The sequence below is a fragment of the Hyaena hyaena genome, unplaced genomic scaffold, assembly GCF_003009895.1.
Source record: "Hyaena hyaena isolate Hyena2069 unplaced genomic scaffold, ASM300989v1 scaffold_338, whole genome shotgun sequence".
NCBI classification, from domain to species: domain Eukaryota; kingdom Metazoa; phylum Chordata; class Mammalia; order Carnivora; family Hyaenidae; genus Hyaena; species Hyaena hyaena.
The window spans coordinates 1,622,929-1,650,254 of record NW_024080970.1 but is presented as its reverse complement, the minus strand read 5'-3'; the positions used below and the strand labels follow the sequence as shown (position 1 = coordinate 1,650,254).

Below are 27,326 nucleotides of genomic sequence, written 5' to 3'. Positions count from 1 at the left end.
ACACCGAGAAACTTAAACTGGATTTTAAGTTTTTTGGTTGATTTTAATTAATTTAAATTTAAGTATAAATGCCCACATGTGGCTGGGTGGCTAGGGGCTACCATGCTGAATAGCACTGCAGACAGTGAGAATCTCATGTGGGTTCTGGGGGATTTTATCTCTAATGGTTTGCTTGCATGAGCCTATGGGCTCCAATATACCAAAGTCAAGGCCAAGAAAAAGGGTGAGAGAGGGAGGAAATAGGAAGGAAGGAAGGAAGGAAGGAAGGAAGGAAGGAAGGAAGGAAGGAAGGAAGGAAGGGAAGGAGTCAGGGAGGAAGGAAGGGAGGGAGGGGAGACTCTTTACCTTGAACATTAGCACTTTGATCTGTTAGGGCTGCTAATCTGAAGGCCTGGTTGGGTTCTGTATCAGAGCTCTTCAAACTTTCACCCAAAACTTATGTTTATTGAGGTTATATTCTAAATATTCTGGTCCCCATAAAACTCACCAAAAACACAGTTCCTCAGCCTCATTTGGATTTTATTAAAAAGAACCTGGTCCCAGTGTATGATCTGGTGACTTTGAATTTAAAAATTCCATTTAGGGACATCTGGGCGGTTCAGTCAGTTAAATGTCTGACTCTTGATCTCTGCCTACGTCAAGATCTCGCATTTCGTAGGTTCGAGTCCCACGTGTGGAGCCTACTTGGGGTTCTCTCTTCTCTCTCTCTCTGCCCCTACCCCACGTGTGCTCTCTCTCTCTTAAAATAAATAAACTTAAAAAATTTTTAAAATTCCATGTAAAAGTTTTGTTTGATATGGCTCAGGTGGTTAGGCAGCCAACTCTTGATCTTGGCTCAGTCATGATCTCATGGTTTGTGAGTCTGAGCCCCATATCAGGCTCTGCGCTGACAATGCAGAGGCTGGCTTGGATTCTCTCTCCCCCTCTCTCTCTCTCTGCCCCTCCTCCACTTGTGCTCTCTTTCTGTTTCTCTCAAAATAAAGAAAGTTAAAAAAAGTGTTTGATATTGCAGCTCAAACTTTTCTTAATTGCCTAGAGGGAACTAAAGGCTTTCTGGGGGCACTGGGTGGCTCGGTTGGTTAAGCATCAGACTCTAGATCTCTGAATAGGTCACGATCTCACTGGATCGTGAGTTTGAGCCCTGCGGCAGGCTCTGTGTTGACAGTGCAGAGCGTGTTTGGCATCCTCTCTCTCCCCCTCTCTCTCTCTCTCTCTCTCTCTGCCCCTCTCCTGCTTATTCTCTCTCTCAAATTAAGCCTTAAAAAAATAAAATCTCTCTGAAATGAATTATTCATGTCCCATTTACGAATCTCTCGTTCTATAGAAACTTTATTCATAACAGCCGCTTTTCGAGCCAGAAAAGATCTCCATGTGATCTCTAGCGCTGTGATCAGTAAGAGTAAAGAAAGCCCAGGGAAATTAAGTGACAAGCCCACCTGTGGCTCAGGTCTTGATCCCAGAACCAGACCCTCTCCTGACTTCCCAGTGTGGATTTCCTAGGCTTGTTGGAACAGTCTCAGAATACTGATTCTGATAGGTCCACACTTAGGGTTCCAGAATTCCTACACTGTGATGCTCAGGTGAAGCTCACCTAGAAATCTTCCTGCTGGGTATCGTCCCAAATACCTGATGTTCTTTCTCCTTTGTCTCCGTGCTCCATCGCCCACCTGAGCTCTGATAAGCCACAGACTAAAAAGGAATAGAAGCCGCCGATATAATCTCTAGGACAAAATGATGTTTTCTGCAATCTCTGCGCAGAGATTTGGTGATAGCTCTTTGTAGTCTCCGTTCGGTATTGGAAAACAACAAAAACAAACTTCTTTGGAAAAGCTGAGTTGTAGCTCGTCCCTAATGCTGGTTTTCTCCCTGAGGCCCCTTGAGAGTAGGAAGGAACATTCTCCAGCAACTTGTTTTTAGGGAGGGAAAGAAAAGTCCTCTAAGCATTGCTTAAACGGGAGCCCACTGTGCCTTTTAAATGAAAAACACCATTGCTGTTTAGATGATTTAGAAGATCTACCATTATAAGTTCTGGGTAACACGATCCACTAAGGAAAAACATAAAATTAGAGTCATTTAAGGAGATTAAAGGAAAAGTAACCAGGGATTACATAATTTAAGGATTTTGAATTGCTTTAACAACGTTACCTAATTAGCCTGCAAGTTTCTCTGCGAGGAAGAAGGTTTCCACGCTGCATGCGTACCGAAAGGAGGCTTATTTTCGATTTCAGATACGTCAGTGCAGAGAGATGGGGAGAATCAGGGAGAATGTTTGATGATTGATGGGCAGCGTTGGGTAGGGGTTGGGGGCTGCAGTTAGGGCAAATGGGGGATGTTTAGAATATTTCTTGGGTGTTTAATGCTAGGTTAAGTAGGGTTTAATTGGAAGGAGCAGGGAGAGGCAATTATAACATGAATGTGGCTATTGAGGGGCAATACCCGGAGAGGTGTTTTTGTCCTAAAATTCCAGAGTTCCTTCTCTGCGTTTTGTCTCCCCACTTCAATTCCTCCAGGGCACCCACCTTGATTTTCCCCTAGAGCACAAGGCTCAGAATTACAAAATAAACGTTGCTGAGCCGCTGAGCGGTTTAGAAATCGGATTGTAAGCCTTCTGCTGTGACTTACCAGGAAGGAAATATGCGTTCTGAGACAAGGAGAGACCTTTCAAGGGAAAGAGAGAGGGAAGAAGGGACTCAGAGCGCAGGGTCTGGGGGAATGGTTGTCTGAAGGGGGCGTGGGGAATACCGTCGGGGGTTAAGAGCCTTCGGAATTCAAAATGAGAGATGTCTAGGTGACTTCTCACTAAGAAGAAGCCAACCATAAATTCAGACATAGAGCCCGAAATGGCGGCAGGTAACATTTTGGCAGAGTCAGTAACATCTGACCTGGGGTTGGTGCCCAGAGGGCTGAGCGGCTCGAATGGAGGGTCCAGGGGGCAGATGCAGTGAAGAAGATGAGAGAAAGCAAACTTGTAGGAAGTTAAAGACTGGGCAAGCCGCTGCTGCCGCCGGGCCCATGTGTGACCCTCCGTGCCTCCGCCTGGCTTCCCTGCGCACACCACGTCCACAGTGACACCCCCCCCCCCCACTCCCGTGTTCCTGCTTTAGAGCTCTTTTCAGCCTCCTTTCCATTTCCTCCTCGTTTCACATCCTTCTCTTCTGCCTCTGCCCCTGGATGAAAATCAGACTCCCTCCTCCTCCGCTCCCAGCACAGCGGCCCTGTTTATCATTCTTCTGGAAGTTGCCATTTTGTTGGGGTCATGTTTCTCCAGAGGATGAGAGTATGAATGAACAGGTGTTGTTGTTTTTTAAAACCCATCGCTCAAAGTCAATTGTGTCAGCATATTATATTTTTAAGTAAATGCTTGGCTCACACATGAGTGAAAATGCTGGATGATGGAGCAAGGCAGCTTGGGTCCAAATTGTGATTCCCGCGCTTCCTGTCTTCAACCTCTTGAGTTTTAGCCAAGGGGGCTAAAGATGGTGCTGCCTTTCTGGGGTCATTGGAATGATTAAATGAGATACTTTGTATGAAGAACTTAGCACAGTGCCTTCTACATGACTCATGATTACTATCGTTATTATCATGACATGAACGTCAGAACTTTGGGCTCAGAGTGTGAAACCCTGTTTCATTCTCAGATCTTCCAATGGCTAAGTGTCTTCCTATTTCAGAGTCTAAGTTTTCTGTTTCTAAAATAGAAATTGTAACAGCCATGCCTTCTCCACTTTGTTGAGATGCTGTGAGAATGACTGATACTATATTTGCTAGGACTCCGAGTCTTTGGAAATGACAATGAAATACGTTCTGGAGTCAACTGTCCTTGATATGTTAGGACTTGAACCATTTTTATGTGAAGAAGAGAGGCCTCATCGTTGTGAAAGGGGGCAAAGTGAAAGTAATATGACTCCAGGGATTGTCCAGGGAGGAATGAGCCTCAGGCCAAGACTTCCTTTTCCATGAGTCGCTCCATGTCATTCCAAAGTAGATAGATAGCAGCCGTTGTCTACCTTTGTCTGCCTGGCCAGGCAGAGTACGACATGGATTTGGGGGCTAAAATTAATGAGAGGAGAAAAGATTGTCGTCAGCTAAGAATAACCATTCCGAGAAGTTTGTATTGGAGGAGAGTAAGAGAAGTTGAAGGCTTCTAGGGGAAAGCAATGCTATCATTAATTGGAATAACTCAGTTATCACCCAAGATGAAATTCCTACTTCAAAGCAGTCTGATTCGTGGCACTTCCTATAATTGATACAGCAAAGCAGCCACAGTCACTATGGAGAACAGGTTGGGCTGATGGATTCTGTGTGATTCTAGTGAGCTGCTCCGCTGTAGGGATTCATGGAGTGGTGCCTGGTTTTCTGTCTGGACCTTCTGCTGTTCTCCACCCCGTAGTCTCTGTTCTCTACTGCGGACATTCCTCACAATCCCACCCCCGGGGGGTACCTTGGGTGCTTTTGGGAAAGAATACAATTTTCTTTCCATTCGTCCCCTCAAACCTGAATTTCTTAAAAAAAAAAAAAAAAAAAAAAAAAGAAGAAGAAGCTTTTCTCTTGCCTCGCTCTGGTGTTCTTCCGTCACAACACACTCGCCAGCTGTTTCAGGTACTTGGGCTTTAGCGGGAGAAACATCCAGGTGCCAACGCTGAGGTCGGTTCATTCCCAGCTTGGGTCCCTTGCTCCCTTTGCCCCGGTCCTGGCATTCCAGATCATTCCATGCTTACCTCCCCCACCCCTCCCAGTCAGGCTGCAGATGGAAACGGTCACCTGAGCCAGGAATTAGTGGCTGCATCTTCCCCAGGATTCTTGCCCAACACCTGCTTATCAAATCTTTCCTCTGCAGGTTCTTTTTGAAAAATTCTCCCTAAGGTGCTGTTTGCTCTTTTCCACCCGGCTTCTTCTGGTCAGTTTGCATTCCTTTAGGCTGCTCCTGCAATTCCACAATCTCTATCACATCGTCTGTTGTCTCCTCTTGTTTTAGGATCTCCTCATGAGGGGTACTTTCCCTTCATTGCCTTTGGTCGGTTTGAACGAAGCATGAGGCTGTGGGAACTTGTGACCAGTGCGTGTTCCGGACTGTCCCGAAACCTCTGTGAGGGAGGTACTGGCTTTCCCTGGGGTCTCCGTCATTTGTCCATCCTGGGGTATCTGAGGGCAATGATCTCTGTGTGTTTTGTCCCTTCCTCTACGCCCAGGGCCTGAATCAGGACTTAGTACACAGAAGGCATTCAAGTGAATGCGTGAATAACTGGTCTCTGAAACTGGGCTGCCAGAGCTCAGGGACTGGCCCCTGGGGATCACGTTCATTTTTCTCAGTAGGAATATTAGCAAAGGTAAGACCCGCATTAACAGTTCAGCCCTTCCATCTACACTAAGATGTGTGTTCCTCCATTCCCACCCCTGCCTCCCCAGCTCAGGCATATCTTAAGGTCCTGCAAGGGAACACTCAAGATTTCAGCTGCTGGCACACGCGGCTGGCATCTCAGGTGATGCCGAAGCCAGCCAGCCACGCGGTCGTGAGTGAGGACGGAGCGAGAGCCTGGCCGTGATGGATGGCCTGTCCGAGGCTGGCGACGCGGACTTGCTGTGATGAATTTGCCTTCGTTGTAGGCGAGCCAGTAATCACAGCCTCGCTGTGGTATCAGGGGATCACCCTCCTCATCCCTGAAAAGGGGGTTCCGTGTTCACATGCACATCCTTTGTGCCACTCGCTGTCCCTCTCTTCTGGCGGGAGCGGAGGTAGGAGAACCATATTCCAGTAATTCCCGGAACACTTCTTTCTGTTGGCTCAACTGCCTTCGCTGTTCCAGTTAAATAAGAGACTTTAAACATGTTCCTTAAAGGCTGCCACCTCCGTCCATCATTCTTCACTTCCAACAGGATGTCATAGTGCTGGGGTGAATGGCTCTCACCCATAATTAGTAATGGAGTGCATGAAATTTGTAACAGCGCTTTGGTATCCTTCAGGATGAAAGGTGCTCCATAAATGTAAGCCATGATTATTTTTGCCAGCTAAATATAAAATTTCCACTAAGCGCCACTTAACACTGTTGCTTTAAGGATATTAATTGGGCCTTTTAACCATACAATGCAATTATAAGTCTAATTGAAAATAATTGGTCAACACGGAGGAGGAAAAAGACCTAAACCAACTGGTAAGCAAAACAGTAAGATTGTTAAGGCTCCTCTAGTTAAGAGTTTACTTTAGGTGAAAAAAGGGCAATCAGCCAGCTCTGTCTTGGTGGGTAAACATTCTCGTGAAGTGTGAGATTCCAGCAACCCTATAATTAATCCTGAATACAATGGTCGATAAGGGCGAGAAACTTCGGGAGTGGGCTTACACATCCCTACCGGAGCTTTCCACCAAGAATCCTTTCTCTGGCTTTGCAAATGCTATTTTCACATTATTTCCTTGGAATAAATCAAATGCCTCCACCATCCGGCCCCCTTGTTGAGAGGGGAAAGAGGTTTCAGCTTTAGAAAATACTTTGTGTTCTTGTTGTCCTCGGAGGCAGGCTCTCGGACTGACAAAGCTCAAGGGAAAAAAAAATTTTTTTTGAAAGAAAAAGGAAAAAAGAGGGGAAACCGGGAGCTGGAGACTATGGCAAGCTTTACAAATTGGCACAGCCTTATCAACAGCACTTCATGGTTTTCTGGAACTCATTCAAAGGAGAATTTCCTTTGTAAGAGACGTTTAAGCTTTGTGTGATTTAAAGCTATATTTGAGAGTTGATGAAAATTGCTTCCTAGTTTTCCAGACTCTCAAAGCATCGATACCGATTGTTTACTTCTCGCGAATGTATCTCCTTGCAGGCGTGACTTGCTCTGGGTCTTAGCTGCATATTTGTTTCCCCTTGCTCTGGTTTCCTTCCTTCCCCTTCATTGCTGCTACATTAGAGGATCATTAGGTGTGTCACTCAGGGCTCCTACCAATTTCCCTTGTCCATTAAGCCAGTCCCTTATGGTCAGGGGCAGACTTTCGTGCTGTAAGGTGACTGTCAATTTCACCCAGCAGTCACAAGGGATTAGGGAGTCTTTAGGATTTCTAGGACACTGGGCAAGCCCCTCAGCGCTCTGGTCCTTTCCTATGCACTCTTTGAGGGCAAAGACCACGGTCTCTCACATATTGTTTTCAGCCCTGGGCACCCTGGGACACATGCTATTATTTTAACACCCACACGACAAATCCTGTTAAAGAATATAATTAAAGTGAACAATCTTCCTAATTAAAAAAAAAAAAAACCCAAACATTCTCAAGCCCCAGCCCATGACTCATTTATTAAGACAATATTTGGCTGCAGAATTCTCTCAGCAAGGAATTCAGAACCCTTCACCGTTCCAGGGTAGGATCTTAGCTGTAGAGTCATGCTCCTGTCCCTAAAGAGAGAAAGTGAGTATCAGAAGGACTAACATTTAAGACACTTGGGTGCTGTTAAGGCTCACCATGACTGTACCTGCGTTTAAAGGTCTTTGAAAGAACAGTGTCTGGAACAGAAAATGAGCTATTTCAGGTTTTTACTCGGCTATGCACAGGTGGAGAGATCTGGGGCAAATCTTTTCATTTTGATAAGATTTAATTCTCCGTAGTCTGTGAAACATCGCCCCTGCGGAATTAGGGGATATACATATCGTATTACATATTGTGCTAGCATCCCAAGCTGTACGTGCAGATATATAAAACGTATCACAGAGACACATGATAGGGCCTTGTGCAATACACTTGTAGCTGCAGAAGAGGAATGAATGGAAGGGGAGGTATTTAGGATTGGCCGACAAGCAGGACTCAAAGACCAAATGGAAAGTCGAGCTAAGAATCAAAGGGAGGCCAGAGTTCCAAGAATTGCAGCAACGACTTTCTTGATAGGAGAGTCTAGTGCATTAGAGGTTATATGTGTTTTTAAATGTTTACTTATTTTGAGAGAGAGAGAGAATGTGTGGTTAAGGCAGAGAGAGAGAGAGAGAGAGAGAATCCCAAGTAGGCTCCACACTGTCAGCACAGAGCCCAACTCAGGGCTTGAACTCACAAACTGTGAGATCATGACCTGAGCTGCTGAGCCACCCAGGCGCCCCATTGGAGGTGATATATGAAATGTTTTAAATGAAAGGATTTGCTAACTATGTCATCAGGATGGATATGTGTGCCAATGAACAGACCTTTTTAATTATGAGAGAAATTAGTTACTGTTTTAATTACTTAGAAAGTGATTATATTGAAGCGTTGCGTTGCCCCCCCCCCCCCCCCCCCCCCCCCGTGTGGCAACCCCCCCCACGCACCCACCACCCCCCCCCCCCCCCACACCCCCCCCCCCCCCTTACTCCCCCCCCCCCCCCCTATATTGAAGCGTTGCGTTGCCCCCCCCCCCCCCCCCCCACTTTGGGTTGCTGGAACAATTTGCTGTGATCAAGAACCTATTCATAGAGAATAGTTTCTTTAAACACAAACCTCAGTTTCCATATAAGGGAATTCTTTGCGTGACAAATATCCATTTCAGTCACTAAGAGTCTTGCCTGAACCTCATCTTAAATGTGATGAAAAGTGAATTTCAATATTTGGGTAAAGCAGTGTGGAAGACTGAGAATATGATCAATAATAACTATGATTTGTTTCGGCTATTGTTTGAATTTCTAAGCAGGGACATTTGAAATTGTCCCGGCTTAATTGAAACCCAACATGCAAGAAAAACTTGTTAGAAATCATGGAAATAGAGAACAAGAGTTGTGAAGCATTGCTCCTGTGACTTTCAAAGAAGGACAGAAAAATCAATCCTTAGGCATACTCACATGTGTGTGCCATAGAGTCAAATTATGTCAAACGGATGGTAATACCCACCATGTTAATTTTCATGCCATTGAATCATTATTCCTATGTCTTGTGGCTTATATATTTTTTCCTTCTTTTTAATAGCTTCCTCCCATAAACTGTCATACTGTCATATGGATAAGCTTCTAAGGTCATCCTAAAAGTTCAGACTCACCCACTGCCCCAACATTGCCTGGGGTGTGTGTGTGTGTGTGTGTGTGTGTGTGTGTTGGGGGGGAGGGAGGGCCTTTATGCAAGACAAAGGTTATAAAGTAGCAAAGGCAGTTCCTTGAAAATTCGAGCAATTTTCCTTCTATGGGTGAACGGGAAATGTAGGAGCCCAACATGTAAATCAGAGATCACTCAGCTTGTTAAATGTTTTGGGACCGAAGCTTGACCCCTTGAGAGCCACCACCACAATGGAAGTACTTTGGCCATTTGATATTCATGAGACTGGGGAGGTTTAAGATGCACTAAGGACTCAATACGGGTGTGGAGGGCGTTGGCTTTCTAATGTAAACACCATTATCATTTGGAAATCAATTAGCTCCTTGCAAGGAGGAACGCGAAGACCAGAGTCCTCTAAACTACTATTGTGAGCTGGGACTATTTGCTTTAATTAAGAGGCGACTGACTGGATTATTGTCTCAAACCGAGGTGCTGGGAAGAGCCAGAAAACTACACTTTACCCTGGTGGACAGCAGAGCTCGGGGGAGGGGACAGCCTCCTCACCAGGCTGGTCTAAAGCAAACTCGCTTTGCCTCTGGGAACTTTTCTGAATGAGGAAGCCAGCCCCAAACAATGGGGGCAAATGCAAAGCAGAGACCCCGCTAGAGCACTTAGGCTCTCCTTCAGTTTGCCTGGTTTCCGTATCAGGAAGATCTGTGTGATAAAGTGTTGTCTTTTGCCACTTACTTGTCAGAGATAGAATGTGTTAAAAAAAAATAATTTTAAATCGGAACTTTGGTGTCAAAATGTTGGTACCATTAATGTGAAATCATTGCACTAAAACCTGAAGTGAAAATTCCTTGCCTGGTTGAAAAAAAAAAGGTTTGGTAACCAGTAATCTACAAGGTCACCTGCCTGGGTGTCCATAACCTTTTCTTCTGCTGGAATTTATGTCCAGTCAAGCCACTGAAAAGACCTGCAATTATCTTTCTCATCCATTCATCCAATAAATAAATGTTAGGGGCCAACTATGCGTCCCCGTCCTCGGTCCTGGGAGATTCGTAGGAATAAGGTGCAGCATTTCTCTGGGGAGAGAGAGGAGACACGAGCTGCAATGAGCATGTAGAAGTGCCTTGTCTTTGGCAATCAGAGCAGACTCTGATCCCGAAGGAGAGGCAGAAATGGCTGGCCCAGACGCAAAGGAGAAAGGTAAGGGAGGTTCAAGCTCAGGGCTGCCGACGGTGGAGAGGTGGGGTGTGACGTGTGAGAGGCATGTGAGGGGTAAGCAGGAGCCTGACACAGGAGGTTAGCCGGTATTATCCTAAGGGCAGAGGGAGCCATCAAACAAGGGAGCGTGGTGATTAGGTAAACGCGCATGTTTTAGAAAGATCATTCTGATAACAAGGTCCCAGCTGGTTTGGAAAGGGCCAGGTTGGACCCAGACAGATTCCGGGCTTGTTCTGATAAGTCCTGTGAGAGGGGCCTGTGGCCAGGGCCCGGGTGTAAGCAGTGGGGCCCGAGAAAAGAAGATGAGTATTGGAAAGGAGGAATCATACAACTTTGTTGTGAATTGGAAGGGTGGGGTGAAAAGGACGGGGGTTGGAGACTTTCTGGAGGAGGGAAACTGAATCTGTGGAGGGCTTTGCTGTTCCGTGAGCACGAGCAGTTGGGAAGAGAAGCAGATACGCCACGTCGGGGTCCCTTACTCAATGCGACACATTTTTAGTACCCTGGAGGTGGCCTCTGTGTGTGTGTGTGTGTGTGTGTGTGTGTGTGTGTGTGTGGCTTAGCAACTTCAAGGGGATACGAGAAACTCAATTATTAGCTTAATGTCACTACAACCTTTATTTTTGGGTGTGAGGTTTTCCACATCTGTATTGTCATTTGGTATTAACTGAGTGAATCGCGGCATCTCTGAAGGACTCTCCATAGTTTAGGAAGCCCTGTTAGGTAGATAATAGTCACTGAGTATGAACAAAAATAACTCCAAAGTGGGTCATTTGCTTTAAAAATAATTAGGTACTTTTTTCTTCAGTTTCTCCCACATATTGACATACGAGATGTTTAATGCCTTACATATTATCATTTTCCTTTCATTGTTTTATAATTTGTACATATATAATGATAGCCACCATTTGTTGAATACTGAGTCAATGTTTTACATATATTAGTTCATTTAATCCTTCTAACAGCCAAATGAGATTATCATATATTGTTATTATTATTATCCTCTTTTAACAGATCAGGATATTTGGGCACTGGGTTCCGGAAACATACCCAAAATCGTACAACTGTTAAGGCACACAGCTAGGATTCAAACTCAGTCTGGCTTCAAGCCCACACGCTTTCCCAGTGCGCTAAACCAGCTCTCACACTGCAGGGCCAGTAGAGGAAACGCAAAGGAGAATCAGCCTTCAGAGCCCTGCACCCAACGCATCAAACTGGCTCCCATTTCCATGACCTCGTCTGTGACCTCGCCTGGGCTCACTCTTTTTACCTTCGACATCTACCTAATGTAGATGATAGATTTGTACTACAAACCTATAGGTAGATTTTTAAATTTGTTTCTCCTGTTTTTAACTGTATCAGTTCCTCCTCTGTATCAGTGTAAATTCCATTTACACTTTATGCCAGTTTCACCTCCTAATGATGTTGTAAATACCCACAAAGCAGGAATTAGGTTTCCTCATTTCCTGTAATTCCCCAAATACCCTTATTCTCATAGCAACGTCCTGGTAGGAAAGGGTCAACTCTTGACTGACGGGAAGTGTAACAAGGTTGAATCTAAGGACAGGAGTAAGTATCCAGGCACTTTGATATTAGTAAGCTGGGCAATAAGCTGTTTTATTTAACCTTCCTGCCAGCCCTACTATATAACTGGGGTTGTAGATATTGTTGTTAGCCCATTTTACGGATTAGGAAACTGAGGCACTGAGAAGTTAAGTAGGTTGCCCAAGGTCCGGGCTAGTAGGTAGAGTAGTTGGAATCTACACCCAGGTCGGTGGGACCTGCCACCCGGATCTGTGTACCTGTGTGGCTCCACCATGCCACAGGTGATGTGCAAATGCCCTCCGTGGAGAGCTTGTGACGACGGGCTTCCACATGAGATCAGGAATAAGTCTTCACACCCCGCAGTTGTGCCCAAGCTGCCTTTCCCCTACCCAGTGTAGGCGCGAAACACAAATCATTTAAAGCAAACATCAGAGCCCTACTTGGAGTGATTTGTATTTGTCTGCTCTTTGCTGTTAACTCGGCGTGTAACCTCATCTTGACCCAAATTAACTCTGATGAGTACAGAGCTGTGACCTCGGGCTCCATAGACGACCAGCCGTTGTTGTTCGCTCCACTTCACATTTCTCAGCTCAAAACAATGAAATCTGCCCCGTTGGCCAGCTTTGGTGCCTTGTCACGAAAACGGGACACTTATTCAATCCTTAACCCATGTTACTGAGCAACCGGTAGGATTAAGTAAGAAGATTTTAGTCCCTGTGTATCAGCCAATTCCTCAATATACTTATGTCAGCTAAAGAGCGTCATTTTTCCTAATTAATTACGGTGAATCCTCCCATTCATACATACAGTAATCTTACAATATAAAATATTCTCAGAAAGAAAGACCTCACTACCTGTAAAACATCAGTTACTGTAAACGATTACCTGGGGCACACTGTTCATCGTTAGCTGTCCACTAGTTTTGAATTTTTGGTGTAGGTAACATAACTCCAGTCAACGGTATCGGCAAACTCAAGATCCTTCTTCAATGTGGATTTCGATGCACTGACAATACCTTCCCAACTATCCCTGGTGAAGGATTATTTTTCTACCCCTCGATCCACTGCGGACAGATAGATGCTTTTGTAACTACTGTAAAAGCTTTGCGGCAATGTCAGATTGTGTGCTTTCGATTTTTGTCCTGACCTTGCTGCAAGCTGGTTACACACTCTGGGAAGCACTACCCGGACGACCTCTCGATGTCTCTTTTTTAAAATCATTTGTTACTTTTTAAATTATTTTTAAAATTTTATTTATGTATTTATTTTGGGAGAGACAGAGCATGAGTGGGGCTGGGGTAGAGAGAGAGGGCGAGAGAGAGAGAATCCCAAGCAGGCTCTGCGCTGTCAGCACAGAGCCCCACGCTGGGCTCGAACTCACGAAATCATGAGATCATAACCTGAGCTGAAACCAAGAGTCAGACACTTAACCGACTGAGCCACTCAGGCGCCCCTCTCTCTCTCTCTCTCTCTCTCTCTTTATATATATATATATATATTTTTTTTACAAATAGTTTATTGTCAAATTAGTTTCCACATAACACCCAGTGCTCATCCCCACAAGTGTCCTCCTCCATGCCCATCCCCCTCCCCCCCACATCCATCAGTCCTCAGTTTTTGTCAGCATTCAAGAGTCTCTCATGGTTTGCCTCTCTCCTTCTCCCCCACCTTTTCCCCCCTTCTTCTCCCCCTTGTTCCTCAGTTAAGTTCCTCCTAATCCTCCTATACGTGCAAACATATGGTATCTGTCCTTCTCTGCCTGACTTATTTCGCTCAGCATAACACCCTCAAGGTCCATCCATGTTGCTACACATGGCCAGATTTCATTCTTTCTCGTTGCCCCTCTATTTTTAAAAATGTTTATTTATTTATTTATGGGGGGAAGGGGAAGAGAGACAGGGAGACAGAGAATCCCAAGCGGACTCCACGCTGACAGCACAGAGTCCGACGTGGGGCTCTAACGAACCATGAGATCATGACCTGAACCCCAAATCAAGAGTCAGATGCTTGATCGACAAAGCCACCCAGGCGCCCCTCAATGTCTCTGTAGGTTATACACACGAGCCCTTGGCTGTTGTTTTCCGATTGTCTTCTAAGAGAGTGACAGAGGCCTCATTCATGTACACTTTTTTTCTCCTTCTCGATTTGGGTCTTCTAAGGGTCTAGGTTACGCGGGAGTCAAGACCGGGGCATCGACTGCTGGGAAGGTGTTCTTCATCTAAAATTTGCTTCAGGCTCTCAATTGTTTCTAAGGAGCAAGGATGAGATTTCATTTTCTTTCAGGAAAAACACTAGACTCAATATTATTCTGGTCGTATCCGAGGGAAGTCAGCCATCCTTTGCAAAGCTAATCAGAGCCCCCCTCAGATCCGCTAGCTCTCGGGGGCAGTTTGCTACTGCTGTTGCTGCATTATCAGAGGATACATTTTATAAAAGTGCTGGAATGTCTCTCCTTTGTCTTCAGAAGGATGAGCCCTTAGGTGTCTGTACCTCTCTGCATTCCTTGTGTTTTGTTAGTAGGAAGTGCTGCAGAAAGCAATAAGGTCAAAAGCAGATGCCTGAAAATGGTATCAGCTGACATAAAAATGTTGATATTCTTTAGTCTGATCATTATCATCTCTGGGGATTTGCTTTAGGAACATTTCTGGAAAGAAAAAAGAACTAAACAATGAAGATATTAATTGAATTTTCACTTGAAATAATAATAGTATTAATATTAATAAAAGAATTGGAAACAACTTAAAGATACCACTGGATGGAAATGATTAGATCAAGCAGAGTTGATATATACAATAGGAAGATGCATAACGATCATGGAAACTATGTAGGATGCAGGTGTTTCTGTACATGCTAAGTGAAAGCATATTGAGCATCACTCTTTGGTCAGATGTCCGTGTTGGCCCCTGGTCTGGCTGCTCTGGCCATCTCCTCAGTCTGCTCCGAATGACACGGGTGCCGACTCCCGCAGGTCCCCGTGTCAGGGAGCTTCCCGCTGAATTCTGTCACTGCAGGCACGCGGAGGCTGGAGCCTGAGAGGAAGGGAGGAGCGGGTGGGTGTCGCCTCGCCTTTGTCTCCGGCCCTGACAGCAGCATCTCCGCTGTGTGTGTCCCTGCCCACAGATGCAGCCACTGTGGCCCCAGCTATGCTGGGGGACAGGGCCACTCTGTTTGGTAATATCGCTTCCTGCCTTGCTTTTCCACCATAAGGATGGGAGCAATTGTCTCACTGTCTTCTGTTTGACTTTCAAGCTCTGCTATCATTTCTCTGTATTGTCTTCACTGTATTTTAAATATGTGAGTGTTTTCCTTCCTTCCTTCCTTCCTTCCTTCCTTCCTTCCTTCCTTCCTTCCTTCCTTCCTTCCTTCTTTCCTTCCTTCTTTCCTTCCTCCCCCACTCCCCCCTCCCTCCCTCCCCCCTCCCTCCCTCTCTCCCTTCCTTCTTTCCCTCTTTTGCTTGAATCTGAAAAATACACATGAGGTTTGGAGTCCTGCAGGGGTATTTGGAGGGGCTTCCTGGAGGATAGAACACGGTGAGGGACCATCGTTTTCGGCAATGAGCAAGCCAGGAAATCAGGATTTTGTGATGGGGAGGAGGGATGGAGTGAGAAGGCCGCTCTGAGCTCGAAACTGAGAAGGAAACGTATTTAATAATATATATCTGTTGTTCCTCATCTGGAACAAAGAATATGTGCAAGAATGTGGGAAAAACGAGAGTGTAGTTGGGATCTCACCGGAGAGGCCGGTAGACCCGTGTAGTTGTATAATATACACGTGCGGTGGCCACAGCCTGCACACTGGCAGTTCCCGGTGATTTTGTCCCCGCGTGCTTCCTTCCCGCTCCCCCTCCATTAACTAGGGCTGTGCTGCTTGGGAACTACTGTGGAAATGTCAATGTGTGACTTCTGATGTTAGGCATAGAAGACACGGTGGCTCCTATCCACCTTCCACCTCGCTCTCCCTCGCATCACCTGCTCTGGGCCCAAGCCGGCTGCCATGTCATAACGCCATTGTCATTATAGCAACCTTATAAGGAGATCCCTGTGGCAAGTAACTGAGGCCTCCTGCTAACAACCAAAACCAATTGGCCAGGGATGCGAGGGTGCCCCCTGGGAAGTGACTCCTCCAGCCCCACTCCAGCCTTCGGATGAGACGGCATGGCCAACAGCTCGGCTTCAACCCCGTGGAAAACACTGAGCTGGAACCATCCAGTTAAGTCGCTCCTGAATGCCTGAACCACAGACACAGTGAGAGATAATAAATGCTCATGGCTGCTGTAAGCCACTATGTTTTGGGGGTTATTTTTGGCAAGCAGCAACAGATAACGAATATGTTTTCCATATATTCATTCCATATAAGTAATGCATATCATTACTTAGTAGTTCAGATATTGAAACTCAAGGGTCACGTAACAGCATGCTTTATACTCTCCCCCATGTAGGTTGTGATGCCTTGAAAAAAAAATCTAGTTTTTACTGTATGATTTGAAGGCACCAGCATCATAGGGTAGTTCCTCTCTTATCCCCAAACTTAGTCCTCTAAAGCAAATCGTAGGAGTGCCAATAATCCAAGGCTAGTTCCTTAAATGAAAGGTCTATTTCAAACAACTTGGCATTTAAAGTGTTACTCTTTCTAGAGCCGAAGGTTAAACTAGTCTTTCGATTCTTCAGAGATTTTACTGATTCCCTCTGGCTACCGGACTCTTCAGTGTCAAACAGAGCCTCGTTAAGACTCCATTGCAGCGGGGCTGACCCCACATCAGGAAACAGACCCCCGCAGTCACACAAGCCACGCAGAGGTATGGGAAAGACCGCGCAGGGTAGCCAGGCAAGCACTTTCTCAGGCAGCGTCAATGCCCCTTTTTTGTTCTCTGTTTTTTTGATTAACTACTTGTGCATTTCCTCTGGATCCCAACAGCAGCTCCCTCTGCTCCTGTCTCCTGCTGTCCCCATCGGAAAATCCACAGCCACAACCTTTCCCAGCCTTTCATCTGCCTCTGGAGACTCAGGGAAGCCAATGGGAGCATTGATCATCTGACAACTGTGCTGTCCTTCAGGGCACAGAAGCGTGGTGGGCGTCATCGCCCACAGGAGCGTATGGGGAGGGAAGCCTTAGGTATTGTGCCTCGCGCCACAGGTTAGTGGCGGCCCCTCCCTCGGGAGGCTTGGCTTGGGATCGCTTCTGTTTTGCGGTACTATGTGTAACCTTGGCATGCAATCAGCAGGGAAAATATTCATTATTGCCTGACTGTCTGCCGAAGACAATTTCAATTATTCTGGCATTTCAATGGATGAAGAAGCCCTTTAGGCTGGCCCGGGAGATTAGACTTACAGGCTCTGTAAATTAGGAAAGTTACAATCAGTATATTATCTGGCAGGCAGCTGTGGGATACACCACAGCAGGCAAAGAGAGACAAATTGCTATATTCCGGTTGTGGTTTTGATATATCAATTTACAAGTTTAACATACACATTTGCGAAAGAATGATTTTGCATTTCCTAAATCACTTTTAACTGCCTGCACTCGAAGTTTCTGAACCTGTCCCTTGAATAGTCGGCTCGCATTGCTGACGTTTTGTTTTAAAGCCCAATTTCAGCTGGGAAAAAATATTGCTGAGGACAGAGCTTGGGAATTAATGTTTCCTAAAGTTATGCAAATAGTATAATATATGTCAGTTAATCAGAATATTCCATTTGCAGAAATGTGAATAACATCCCACAGAAAGGCTTTTTCTTTAATGGGATGTTTTTCCCGTCTCCCCCTCCGCCCCCAGATTCTCTCTGTTGCGATCATTGTATCGACATATTTAATATATAGTATTTCACCATGCCTGTCTGATGTGATAATCTGAAAATAAAAATACTGAGCCGAATAATCTATCAAAATACTTCAAAACGGTTGCATAAATGACATCTATTGGTAAAGAAGTTCTTCACGATTCTTCAAGTTCTTTCTGACCATTTTTGATATCTTAGCACTCACCTATCATTTGAACAATAGATTTACTTTTTACCTTTGTAAATTTTCCTTTAAAAAATACATCTAGATGCTGCTGAATGCTCACAGCTCTTCCTCAAGTAGAATTAACATTTCCTAGCTGAGTTTAAGCGATTTTCAGAAAAATTGTTTGGCTTCTGGTTAATATGAAAATTTTTTTTTCCGAGCCCGATGGTTACCTTGAAAACAGCGTTCATCTTTATATTTGCCCGAGTCCTTTATAAAGCAAGTCAAGAGACATAAAGAATTACTAAAATACAGATATTTATACGAGAGCTTTATAAACAGTGTGTGGCTCCGATGCCCCCAGATAACTCCCACTTTCTAATAGGCCTCTCTGAAATTCAAAACGAGCACAGAAAACTCCAGAGGAAGCTTCTTTGCTCTGGAAATATTTACGTTCACTGGGTAAAGCAGGAGGGCGGGTTTGGATACAACGTCATTCTCAGTTTATTTAAAAAGAGTTTTAGAATTTTAATGTGAGAAAGTTATACTGGCTATTAGTGTGAAGTTATACTGGGTGTTAGTGTGAAGTTATACTGGGTGTTAGTGACTAGCATGTGACCATGGCCCTTGCTGGAGGGGTTGAATTCAACATGCCTTCCACCGGATGCTCCTCTCTACACCTTGTCAGAAAGGGGTTTATCAATCAATAACATGGAATTCATTTTTCGCCCGCCCTGTTTACAGGATGAAATTACCCACGAGGGACAGCGCTGTCTGGTACAATACCCAGAAAGTGCCCTTGATCACAAACACTGCCGTTTGACTGTGGTCTTACTCAGTACATTGTGCTGATGTATTTTCTCATGGGAACTGTTGGGCTAGCCCAGGCAAGCATCTGCGATTCTTAAACGGACAGTTTCGGGCTGGAGAATTTAAGAGACAACCGAATAGAGTTTTAATGCCCTGTTAGATAATAATGAAAGACATTTCGGGGGAAAAAAAAATTGCAGTTAGTTTGAAAGCCAGGGCCCACACTCCGTATTTTGACAGCAGATGGATGGCTATCCCGACTAATCCCAGTTTACTTTCTGACTTGGATTTGTATCACTGGTGCAGTGAGATGGTGAGGGCTTCCTCCAATCTGGTTAATGCTCAGAACCCATGTTTGAGTTTTAGACTAATTATGGGCCAATAACTGACATTTTTTCTATAATGTGAAGACTAGTGGCAGGAGTAACTCAGTGAGATTTAACATAAAAGCAAGATAAAACAATTAAAGTGGAAGAATATTTGATTAAGTGGATCGCTGATTTATAGTGGGGTAAATTGAAATTGAAAGGAGAGTGAACTTTTTATGGTAATCATATCTTACGTTCATTATCAGAGACTCTGCGTCTTTTGTGCTTTTGCGATTTAAAAAGAAATAAACCCGTTTCAGGAGGAGTTATCCTGGATGGCATCATTTTTTTTTTTGTCTTCTCCTGAGTTATGGTTTCTTTTCGTGGCAAAAGTCGAATAAATCATATTCGAGTAAACTCATTGCCAAATGTGCAGTCGACATTTGAATAGACCAAAAAAAAGTGTAGTAACAAGGTCACACATGGCAAAACACACACAAACACTTTTGTTTTGGTGACAGCACTTGACATATACTTCCATTGGCATTTATTTGGTATTTGCAAAAATTGTAGCCATGGCAACGTCCCTTAACATCCCTGGTGTGGGGAAGAGCAGAATGCCCCGAGATCTGCTATCAGCCCCGGGACGTTGTGAAAGAGCTACGTGCTGCATGCCGCTTCTTGTTCAGTGGCTGGCTCTGCATCGCTTGGAATTAACTTGTTTCTGAGGCTTGCTTAGCAGGTGCCTGCCGCGTGCTCCCCACATTCCGCTTCACCATAGCCGGCCCTGCCTTTATGTGACCCAAGTCACTTTCGCAGCGGCGGGGTGGTGTGGGTGCTGGCTCAGAAAAAGGAACATTATAGTAGCCAGCAAATGGAGAGGAAGCAGGTCGGCATAGGCGAGGCCATGGACGAGCAGAGGGTGCTGACTGGGGAAATTCAGAGAGCTTTTTATTTTGATTTTTATCTATTTATTTATTTAGTTTTTTACTTTTTAAAAAGCTCACTTATTTATTCAGAGAGAGGAGGGGGAGGGGCAGAGAGAGAGGGAGGCAGAGGATCTGATGCAGGCTCTGCGCTGTCAGCACAGAGCCTAGCGTGGGGCTCGAACTCATGAATTGTGAGATCGTGACCTGAGCTGAAGTAGGATGCTTAACCACTGAGCCACCCAGATGACCCTCGAAGAGCTTTTTCTTTTTTATTTCCTTAAACTTTTTAAATGTTTCCTTATTTTTGAGAGAGAGGGAGAGAGCACGAGCGGGGGAGGGGCAGAGACGGAGACACAGAAACTGAAGCAGATTCCAGTGCCTGAGCTGTCAGCACAGAGCCCGACGCAGGGACGCAGGGCTTGAACTCATGAACTGTGAGATCATGACCTGAGCTGAAGTTGGAGGCTTGACCGACTGAGCCACCCAGGCGTCCAAAGAGCATTTTATTTATTTTTATTTATTTTTTTAAAACATTTTTATTTATTTCTAGGAGAGAGAGAGAGAGAGAGAGAGAGCGTGAGCAGGGGAGGGTCAGAGAGAGAGGGAGTCACAGACTCTGAAACAGGCTCCAGGCTCTGAGCTGGCAGTCAGCACAGAGCCCGACGCGGGGCTCGAACCCACGAACCGCGAGATCATGACCTAAGCGGAAGCCGGACGCTTAACCGACTAAGCCACCCAGGCGCCCCCCAAAGAGCATTTTAAAGAGTAGAAAAGAGCCAATAGTTCACTGTGTCGCAACTAGAGTCGTGATTCTTGGATGATACATTTGAATTGCATTCGTTCCTTTTTACCCAAATGTTACTTTATTGCTATTTTTAAATTGTTTGTATCAGAAGAAGCAGCGCTGCAACAACTAAAGGCTCCAAGAAGGAACTCTCCCCTGAGTTCTGGCCCTGACCCTCCGCCCCTCCAGCTGCCTGTGTGTGAAAGGCGGGGGTGTTCCGGGGGATGGCTGAGGCTCTGACAGATCGGGACTCTCTGACTGTCATTGAGAGCGGGAGAAAGGACGTCCATCCTGCCGGCTACCACTGGATTTTACACATCCCCCCAAGAAAATGAGATGGGATGGGTAGTTAGGCTGAACTAGGGAAGAAACTGTTGGCTTTTCAGAGGCAGCAGTTGTTAAAATTCCTGTAACCAAGGCATAAACAGATACACAATGGACATCTTGGTTTTGTTGTTGTTGTCAAAGGAGAGAGCAGCGAAACCAACTCCAATTTTGTCAGCGTACTTGCCGTTGCCAAGCGTCCTCACCATGGAGTTAAGGGACACCCAGTGCCATCTGTTCACCCTTTCAGAGATGTGCTTTTGTACGGCTGCTCCGTGACATTTCCTCCCCTTGGTACCTTCGCTCAGGACATCTGCTTTCAAGTCATTCGAAACCAGAGCGCCGAATCAGACGTGAGAAATTAAAGAGAGTGAGACAGAAGTGGGGGGCCCTGGCGGGGTGGACGGTGGTGGGAAAAGAAGGTTGCCATAGACTGGCATCACTGATCTACATCACTGATAATTCCATAATTTGCTCACAGAACTGCTTTTTCTGAAACAATTTTGCTTCGGCGCTGTTGGACCATGAGTATTTTTTAAGCTTGTGAGATCAAATCCTTAATCACAGACCTTCACAGTGCTGACGGTCTTAGGAAGAAATATCGAGTGGATTTGTTAGCAGGTGCCTGCTTAATTAATTTATTAAATTCATCCATCCTGGTCACCCATGTATGTAGTCTCACTATTTGCATTGCCCTTTGCCGTTCACAGGGGTCTTGGCAGAGGTGACCATCCTGATGGCCTGCGAGGACCTTTGGGCTGATTGTTTCACCTCTCTCAGCATATAAATCTGGGCAGCAGGATTTTATGAAGCTACAGTGAGGACAAACTGAGGTGATAAGTGAGAGGGATCTTTCTAAATTGTAGTTTGTAATATACAGATGTTACAGAGGAATTTTTCAGATGGGCAGATTCTCAAAAATGTTATTCCACTCCCCCCAACAGTGTTCCTGGAGGAGGTGCTCACCAAACAAAGTGAAGACACTATGAAAGAGAAAGGCCTGGGAACTAGGAAAGAGGGAACAACCCAAGAGAGAAGGGAAGGAAACACCCAGGAGAGTTGCCAGGATGTCAGCTGTGAAACAGTCAGAATAGTCCTCAGATTGGATCAGGAAGACTGTGTGTCCTGTGTCCCAGGAGGGATGTCTCCCAGAAAATGAAATTCATACTAATTTGAAGATTATGAGAGACATTTTTGGGGTTCTCTGGGACAGTTCAAGTTTAGAGTAGTGTTAGGTTCATGGAAAATGAAGCAATTATTGAAACACAAGGCAACCATTAACTCTAGGAAAAAGGAAAACTTGAATAAGAAAAAAATGCAATCGTAGTGCATTATATGGTTGAGCTTTGAAAATTTCACCTCAGAATGAGGCAAACACTAAATTCTGATTTAACCAAAATTATAATGTGACTTCCTTGGAAGGATGAGGGAGGGGAAACAGGGTGGATTTGGGAGGAAAAGTCTTTTCAGAGTAGGATGTCAAAACAGGTGATGACTGAAAATGAAAAATCTCGAGATGACAATGTTTTATGAAATGAAGGTGAATACTAGAACTAACTGCAAAAGAATTGCAAAATTTTAAGTGTTTGGCTCCAGGAAATGGAACGTAACCATGAAAGGATTGGGGCACAGGATGATGTTTCTTTTTCTAGGGTTTGTAGTTTTATTTAACTTTTGAAACACTGTGCATATACTACTTTGATAAAGTATTATAAATTTTAAAAAGCTATTGGGTGGAAGTATAACACACTAAGGAAATGATAGGTTCAATTTTGGCAACTGTGAATTTATGGGAGAGTGGCCCAAGGATGTGTTGTAATGGCTATGAGAAGCCAGAGGCTCGAGGACTGCTGTTCTCAATTTTAGTAGTTGAGGTTCATCTCTTGGAAAATGCCTGTGAGCATAGTCTTCATAAAGGAATTTTGGACCAGAGAATCCATCCAACTCTCCCCTTTTCTGACCTAATAATTTTGCACAAGTAAAACCGGGGTACATGGAATATTCTTTAAAGTTAGACTGCAGCAGGTTGAGCTTCCGCTGTCATGCACAGGCGGAGCACAATGTGTGGTACATAGTAAGTGCACAATAAAAATAAATAGAATGAATAGATCAGTCAAGGGCTCACGAAAGCAGCGGAGAAGTCACAATAGCCTCCTAAAATGAATTTATTACACCATTTCTTCCTTCTGCCCTCTCTTTCTTGTCCTTGTCTATAATGGGAGACAGAAGAATCTTTTCAAATCTAGCTCTGACCAGGCTACACCCGTGCTTGAAACTCAATGGTTTTCCATTACTTTTATGTAAAGGCCAAACTGATGGGACCATCAGGGCCTATGCGGTCTGCACCTGCCTAACCTCATCTCCTATTACCTCCTCCCTTACCACTTTCCCTCACTCTCACCATTTAACCCCTCCTCATCCTTCAGGTGAGCATCAAATCCTCAGGGGAACTCTCCTCAACCTTCCTCAGTCAAAGCCTTTTTTCTAAGTTTCCATAGCAACATCTTCCTCTGCTCTGTTCTGTTACAATTGCAGTGAGGTAGGTACTTGTCTGATAATTTGGTTAATAATGGTCTCATCTAATGGGATACCAGCACTTGGAGGGCAAGAACCGTATCTGAAGAAGGGTCTCCATCCCCAAGCCCACCCAGGACCTGACCTCAGGTACCTGCTTGGTTACAAAAGTGAGTGAAGAAAAGGACAGCGTGCATCCTTAGAGATGGGATCAGAGCTGGGGGCTGTCTTCGGTTGCCGATAAGGATGGCCATGGTGGTTTGTGGGCTCATTATGTGTGCAGAATAATTAGATATTTTTAGAAGCTGGTAAGTGGCTGTTTTCCCTCTCTGCCTCTGTGAGTCACTCTCCACTAGAAGCATCTCGGAGTGTGTGCACGCGCGCGCACACACACACACACACACACACATACACACACACCCATATACCTTCTGAAATTCCAGGTGATGATTCAGCAGCCCACCATTTCAAGCGTCCCTGTCAAAATTCATTTTCTGTGAATAATGATGAGCAGAAATTTGCCAGGGTAGGAGTTGGTGGGAGTTTGAGGGTTGGTGGGGAGGAAGAGGCGAGGTGTCTGAGAGACCCAGCAACACTTTCAAAGCCTCTTAAGTGTTGGAATATTTAGATGCATGTTTCAAGTTCTTGAGGTAATTAGCTGTAAACTGACACAGGTGGCCAGTGTTGAAAGTTTGAAAGTTTGGGTGCTGGACTTTTGAATTCCTACCTGCTCCTTAAAAGCTACATGCTGGTTTTGAAATGCGGCTATCGTGGGTGAAATACTGACTCATACTTTTAACATTACAAAAAACCATTCCATCTGAGCAGCTCTGAGAACACCAACTGACTTCCTTATAAGAAGGAACAGCAGTCTACGAAAAAGTGAGTTACCAAACAGGCTTGTCTCTAACTATCAACCTTTCCTATCCCTTGCCATGGTCCGGAAAGATCTCCCCCACAATTTTCAGAGGCAAATTTTCTAGGGCATTGCTTTTAGCCCTGTGTGTGGTCAAGACGCATGATTCAATGTTAGTTGGCCAGCTCAATGTGATTTATACAGAAACTCAGTAATTCATCCGGATCGAAAATGTGCGATTAGTTTTCTCAAAGTTATATGTAGAAATCCAGAGGTTCAAGCAGTTTAGGGGTTCGGGTGTAGCACAAGGACTTGTCCTAGCAAGCTTCACCTCTTCTTTTCCCCAACACAAAGCAGATTGTGAAACCTTTCTTTATTTCTTCTTTTTTTTTGATGCCATGATTGTGCTGATATCAGAGGACGTCAGCTCTGTAACCCCATGAACTTCAAGCTTTTCCTGGGTCGGTCCTCTGTGGTCAAAGAGTCATAGTTAGAGAGATGCTCCTCTCTTTAGTGACAGCATGCCTGTCATTTCTTTGGCTACGCTGTTATAACTTCAAGTCTTTCCCTCTGGATCTTTCTAGATTCATAACGTGAATAGCCATATAATCAATGACAGTGATAAGAATACATGTGCCAATACCGAGTTCATCCGGCTTCAGACAGTGAAACAAACCTATAGAGATTCTTATTATCCCATTTTACAGACGAGGAAACACGGCTTAGAAAGGCTATACATCTTGGAAGGAAGGTAAGTGTAGACGTGCCTTGGACATCATGACACCATTCAGAGCCTTCCTATCCATCATAATACTGCTTCCCATGTTTCCAACTCACCCACGCGACGCCTCTGCCTGTCCAGGAGGAGCAACTTGAGGATTGGAAGCCTTTATCTCTTCAATCTTGGCTCAGTGTCCAGTATAGGACAGGTGTCTAAGAAACACTTGATGAGTGAATACACAAAAGCTCTAGAAAGGAAAGACAAGGTCTATTACTCACAGACTCCCTTTTAAAATTGATTCTGCTTTCTTTTATTTTGAAGATATACTTCTTCTTTATTTTTTTATTATTAAGTTTATTTATTTTGAGAGAGAGCATGAACAGAGAGGTGCAGAGAGAGAGAGAGAGAGGAGAGAGAGAGAATCCCAAGCAGGCTCCGTGCTGTTAGTGTGGAGGCTGACGCAGGGCTCGATCTCACAAACTGTGAGATGTGACCTGAGCTGAAATTAAGAGTCGGTCGCTCAACCGCCACCCAGGTGCCCCATTTTTGAAAGGATATTTCTATTTGGCTCTCCTCAATTATTGTATATGCACAGAAACTGACAAAATCGTGATTCCATCATAAGGGCTGAGACCTCTAACTCAAGGAATAGCTATAGCGGACAAAATCTTGAAAATATGAAGAAAAACAAACCAACGAGAAAACCCTGTTTCATCATGATCCCCAAATTTGTGAATATTTGTCTTTGAAGCCTTGATTTATGTGCTTAAAAGTACCATCAATGTTTAGAAAGAAGCTTAAACCCACAGCCCGAGTTCTAACCCAGTTTGGTTCAAACGGAGGAGTCTCTGGTCCTGTAGTGATTTTAGCTGGAGTGGAAATTATGGCAAAGCCAGTAAGTGCAGCATTCCCTAGGCTACATGGAACGTCACCTTCTTTAGAGCATCATGTCCTAACATTCATGGCGTTTGATATAAAGAAAAAGGGATTGGTTTAAACCTTTTCTTGCTTTCAAAGATGTTCTAACATATATGAGAAATAATTTCATCCAGGTCGTACAGTGGAGCCTCTTAGACAACTTGACAAACTCCCCTCTTCACCCCATTTATGTTTTTCTGTTCTGCCTTCTTTGGCTGCTTGGCACTTTGTCACTGCTACCCTTCTCTGCCGCTTCTGCCCCTCCATGTTCCACAGCCTGGGTTCATTACTTTCTTGGGGGTACTTTAGGCAGCCCAGGAATGAGGGACTTGGGTGCCCCCCAAGCCAACACACATTTCCATTTCATAGACAACGAAACAGGATCAGGGAGTTTGAGTGACTTGCGCAAAGTCACAGAGCAAGTGAGCGGCTGGGACTCAGGTCAGACTCAGGTCCATAATCGTTTCACTACTCAACCTGCTTCACTGATTACTAAGTCTGCTTCTCTCCCATTTTACTTCACATGTGTATTTTCTTCCTATTATTCTAAACTCTTACTGTAAAAGAAAGAATTCGATTTGTATTTAAATCCGTAGCTGCAATAATTGCATAAGTGAGAATATGCCACAGTGATACCAGGCTATACCCCAATTGTTTATATATGACTTTTTATATGCATATACATTAGTGACCATTTATATATTTATATTATTTATACACCACTTATATACTTATATTATTTATATATACCTGACTTTATCTTTGAAATAAACAAACCTTTAATATTTTAAGAAAAAGTTTTAGATATTAGCACTTCACATATTCAATACTGGTGGCAGAGATGACTGTGGTCTCTTTTAAAATGGCTTTCTCTTTATTTCCCCAAATCAGATTGCCCAGTTTTAGCCATCTATGTGGCCATCTAGTATAGAGACTATGTTTTCCAGCTTCCCTTGCAACTTTGTGCGGCTCTGTGTCCAAATTTTAGATAATGAGTCATGACAGGAAGTGCCAGAGTCCTTTCTCCTAGTTCTGCATGTCTTCTGGCTGGGATGCAGATGTAAAGGCTGGTGCTTGGCAGCCATTTCAGATCATTCGGCAAAATGCTAAAGACTGGTAGAGAAGCAAGAGAGGAGGAGCTTGGGACGCTAATGACTATAGAACCCACAGTACCAGCTTCTATCTGCTTCCGTCTGGACCTAGTTCTAGGTGAGATAAAAATAAATTTATTAAAAATCACTACTATTTATTAAGTAATCTGTTATATGCAGCCTGACCAAATCAAAGTAATACGATGAGCTGAATGACTTCAGAATCATTGACTTCAAATTAGAAGTTGTCAGAGAATTCATTAAAAAGCCAGAATACAGATGGGGGAAGTGAATACCTGAACCCACCAAAGACGGTGAATACTCAGACTTTCTGAATTTCTGAAAACTCCAATAAAATTATGCAATGGTTTTAGTGAATACGGAGAAGACAAAATTTC

General features: G+C 44.5%; 1 protein-coding gene across 11 annotated transcripts; it reads left to right on the top strand.

The window, feature by feature from the left end:
* The first annotated feature begins 1,319 nt into the window (after nucleotides 1-1,319).
* LOC120243349 lies at nucleotides 1,320-21,491 on the top strand. Of its 11 annotated transcripts, none has more exons than XR_005531278.1 (5): nucleotides 1,320-4,599; nucleotides 4,976-5,095; nucleotides 5,190-5,733; nucleotides 16,401-16,528; nucleotides 16,648-19,116. XR_005531278.1 is itself a non-coding variant. In XM_039249482.1 (5 exons), exons 2-5 carry the CDS (start codon nucleotides 5,032-5,034, stop codon nucleotides 21,191-21,193), a joined length of 663 nt encoding a protein of 220 aa, XP_039105413.1. In that variant the 5' UTR covers nucleotides 1,323-4,599; nucleotides 4,976-5,031; the 3' UTR covers nucleotides 21,194-21,491. The 11 variants fall into 11 exon arrangements, 6 of the variants coding, with proteins under 6 accessions (XP_039105413.1, XP_039105414.1, XP_039105411.1 ...); XM_039249482.1 differs by lacking the exon at nucleotides 5,190-5,733 and adding an exon at nucleotides 20,973-21,491 and having other exon boundaries at nucleotides 1,323-4,599; nucleotides 16,367-16,528; nucleotides 16,651-16,866; XM_039249483.1 differs by lacking the exon at nucleotides 5,190-5,733 and adding an exon at nucleotides 20,614-21,491 and having other exon boundaries at nucleotides 1,326-4,599; nucleotides 16,367-16,528; nucleotides 16,648-16,866.
* Nucleotides 21,492-27,326: the final 5,835 nt, after the last annotated feature.

Bases quoted from the DNA above. Each gene is read 5' to 3' on its own strand.
- LOC120243349 (XM_039249480.1), top strand. From the start codon at position 5,032: ATGAGGCTGTGGGAACTTGTGACCAGTGCGTGTTCCGGACTGTCCCGA. The intron at 5,096-16,366 runs GTACTGGCTTTC...TACTCTTTCTAG, and splicing joins CCGAAACCTCTGTGAGGGAG to AGCCGAAGGTTAAACTAGTC. The intron at 16,867-20,972 runs GTTAGTGGCGGC...TTGTTGTCAAAG, and splicing joins TATTGTGCCTCGCGCCACAG to GAGAGAGCAGCGAAACCAAC.